This window comes from Eimeria tenella, genomic scaffold, assembly GCF_000499545.2.
Source record: "Eimeria tenella Houghton genomic scaffold, Eth_scaff1056, whole genome shotgun sequence".
Taxonomy (NCBI): Eukaryota; Apicomplexa; class Conoidasida; order Eucoccidiorida; family Eimeriidae; genus Eimeria; species Eimeria tenella.
Window position 1 is genome coordinate 1 of NW_013543530.1, and position 2,622 is coordinate 2,622.

At 49.6% G+C, this 2,622-nt stretch overlaps 1 protein-coding gene across 1 annotated transcript; it reads right to left on the minus strand.

The window, feature by feature from the left end:
• Window positions 1–269: 269 nt before the first annotated feature.
• ETH_00022825 (uncharacterized protein) lies at window positions 270–1,719 on the minus strand (the record flags this gene model as incomplete). The annotated part of the gene is made up of 2 exons (XM_013378822.1): window positions 270–953; window positions 1,432–1,719. The coding sequence occupies 2 exons, from the start codon at window positions 1,717–1,719 to the stop codon at window positions 270–272; spliced, it is 972 nt and encodes a 323-aa protein (XP_013234276.1).
• Window positions 1,720–2,622: the final 903 nt, after the last annotated feature.

A 2,622-nucleotide genomic window follows, 5' to 3' on the forward strand; every position in this document is an offset into this window, starting at 1 on the left:
CACCTGAGGCTTTTGGTCTTTTGCTGTTTGACAGATTTGTTGCAGTAAGTTTTTATTATTATTATTTTTTATTCTTTTTGGATCTTTTTGGATCTTTTCGGATCTTTTCTTCGACTCTTTTGGTTTATTTTTGTTTCCTTTTTGTTTCTTTGTCTCTTTGTGTTTCTTTTTGTCTTTTTTATCTTCTTTTTTTGCTTTTTCCCTTTTTTTTTAATTTGGCTGTTTGAGTCTCCTTTTGTATTATTTTCGAACTCTTTGTTTTTTTCTTCTTATTTTCTTCTTTTTCTGCCCATCTTTATTTCTTTTTTGCCTCTTCTGTGCTTCCTTTCTCTCTGCTGCTGCTGCTGCTGCTGCTGCGTCTTGCGGAGTGCCCCTCGGGGTGTGCATACACCCGAAGCTGCAGATACACCCGAAGCTGCAGATATACCTGGAGCTGCAGATACCCCCGGAGCTGTCGATACACCCGGAGGTGCAGAGACACCGCGGGAGTCTGTGGGGCTGCATGCGCATGCACAAACGCACGCATCTGTGGGGCCCGACGGAATAAGCCTCTCAACAGCCCCCACTCTCCACTTGCGGCGCACTATGCGCAGCGCAGCAAGCGGCAGCGGGCTCTCTGCTGCTGCTGCTGCTGCTGCTGCTGCTGCAGTCTGCGCCTTCGTCTTGGGCTGCGCGGCGCTGCTGCTCTCCCGGCCTCTGCCTTGTGGAAGCTGCTCGCGGCTGCTGCAGCTGGGGGCCCCCTGGGGGCCCCTGGAAGGGCCCCCCTGGGGCCCGCCTTTGGGGGCCCCCCGGGGGGCCCCCTGGGGGGCCCCCGGGGGGGGGCCCGCGGGGGCCCCCGGGGGGGCCCCCAGCTGCACTGGCCGCAATATGTGCCCCTCAAAGGCAATGCGGCAGCCACAATTTGGGGTTTCTATTTCGAGGCGAGAACCCAAAAAGATGCTTTCAATTGGAGCCTAAAAAGCAATTAAAAGGTTTGCAAAATGACCCAAATGCATCTCAAATGTCTTCAGCAAAACCAGCAGTACCCAAATACCCTTGGGGGCCCCCCGGGAGCCCCCAGGGGCCCCCAAAGGGCCCCCAGGGGCCCATGAGGGCCCCCGAGGGGCACTCCGCAAGACGCAGCAGCAGCAGCAGCAGCAGCAGAGAGAAAGGAAGCACAGAAGAGGCAAAAAAGAAATAAAGATGGGCAGAAAAAGAAGAAAATAAGAAGAAAAAAACAAAGAGTTCGAAAATAATACAAAAGGAGACTCAAACAGCCAAATTAAAAAAAAAGGGAAAAAGCAAAAAAAGAAGATAAAAAAGACAAAAAGAAACACAAAGAGACAAAGAAACAAAAAGGAAACAAAAATAAACCAAAAGAGTCGAAGAAAAGATCCGAAAAGATCCAAAAAGATCCAAAAAGAATAAAAAATAATAATAATAAAAACTTACTGCAACAAATCTGTCAAACAGCAAAAGACCAAAAGCCTCAGGTGCCTCTTTGGTCAATTCCTTTATCTCTTCAAAAACCCCACAAAAGTCCACAGCAGCAGCAAAACCATTTTCTGTCTTTTTTGAACTTTTTAATTCTTTTAATTCTTTTAATTCTTTTGATTCCTTTTCTCCTTTCATTGTCTCCCTTCCATCTTCCGTCCTCTCTGGCTTCCGCAGAGCTTCTCGCTGCTCTGGGGGCCCCTCGGGGGCCTCCGGGGGGCCCCTAAAGAGGTGGAGGGTACCCATGGCTGTTTGGTGGCCAAATGTGCAGTGGAAAGTTTGTCGAGATTGCAGCTGCAGCAGCAGCACAGATTTTGTCTTTTTGCTTTTTATTTTTTCTTTTTGACTAGAGTTTTTTCTCTTTTATTTATTTGATTTGGTGCTGGCCAGCTAGCTGTTTTACTGTGTCTTTCCTAGCTAGCTAGCTGGCTGGCAGCTAGCTAGCTACCTAGCTAGCTAGCTAGCTCGGTGGAATAGCTAACTGGCTAGCTGACTAGCTAGCTAGCTAACTAGCTAGCTAGCTAATTATCTTGGTAGCTGACTAACTAGCTAGCTAGGTAAAGTGGCTAGGCAGGTGAAGTAGCTAGCGAGATGGCCAGCTAGCTAGCTAGAAACGTGAAATAGCTAGCTAGCTAGCTATCTAGCTAGCAAATTCGGTCGAATGTTAAATGGCTGGATAGCTAGATAGCTAGCTAGCTGGCTAGCCAGCTAAGTGGAACAGCTACCTAGCTAGCTGGCTAACTAGCTAACTAGGTGGAGCAGCTAGCTAGCTGGCTAGCAGCTAGCTAGCTAGCTAGCTAGCTAGCTAGCTAGATAGCTAGCTAGCTAGCTAGCTGACCGGCAAGGCGAAAATGGAGATTCTGCGTAGAAAGGCAACGCAGGCATTAAAGATGGGAGGAAAACGCCCGGGAGAAACCACAAGGCCCCGCTCCTGCATGCAACACCCACGAGCCCCACACCTGCTGCTGCTGCTGCTGCTGCTGCTGCTGCTGCTGCTGGTGATGCTGCTGCTGCTGGTGATGCTGGTGATGCTGCTGGTGTTTGCTGCTGGTGATGTTGCTGCTGGTGATGTCGCTGCTGCTGGTGATGTTGCTGCTGCTTGTCCTGCTTGGTGCTGCTGGTGCTGCTGCTGCCGCTGCTGCTGTTTTT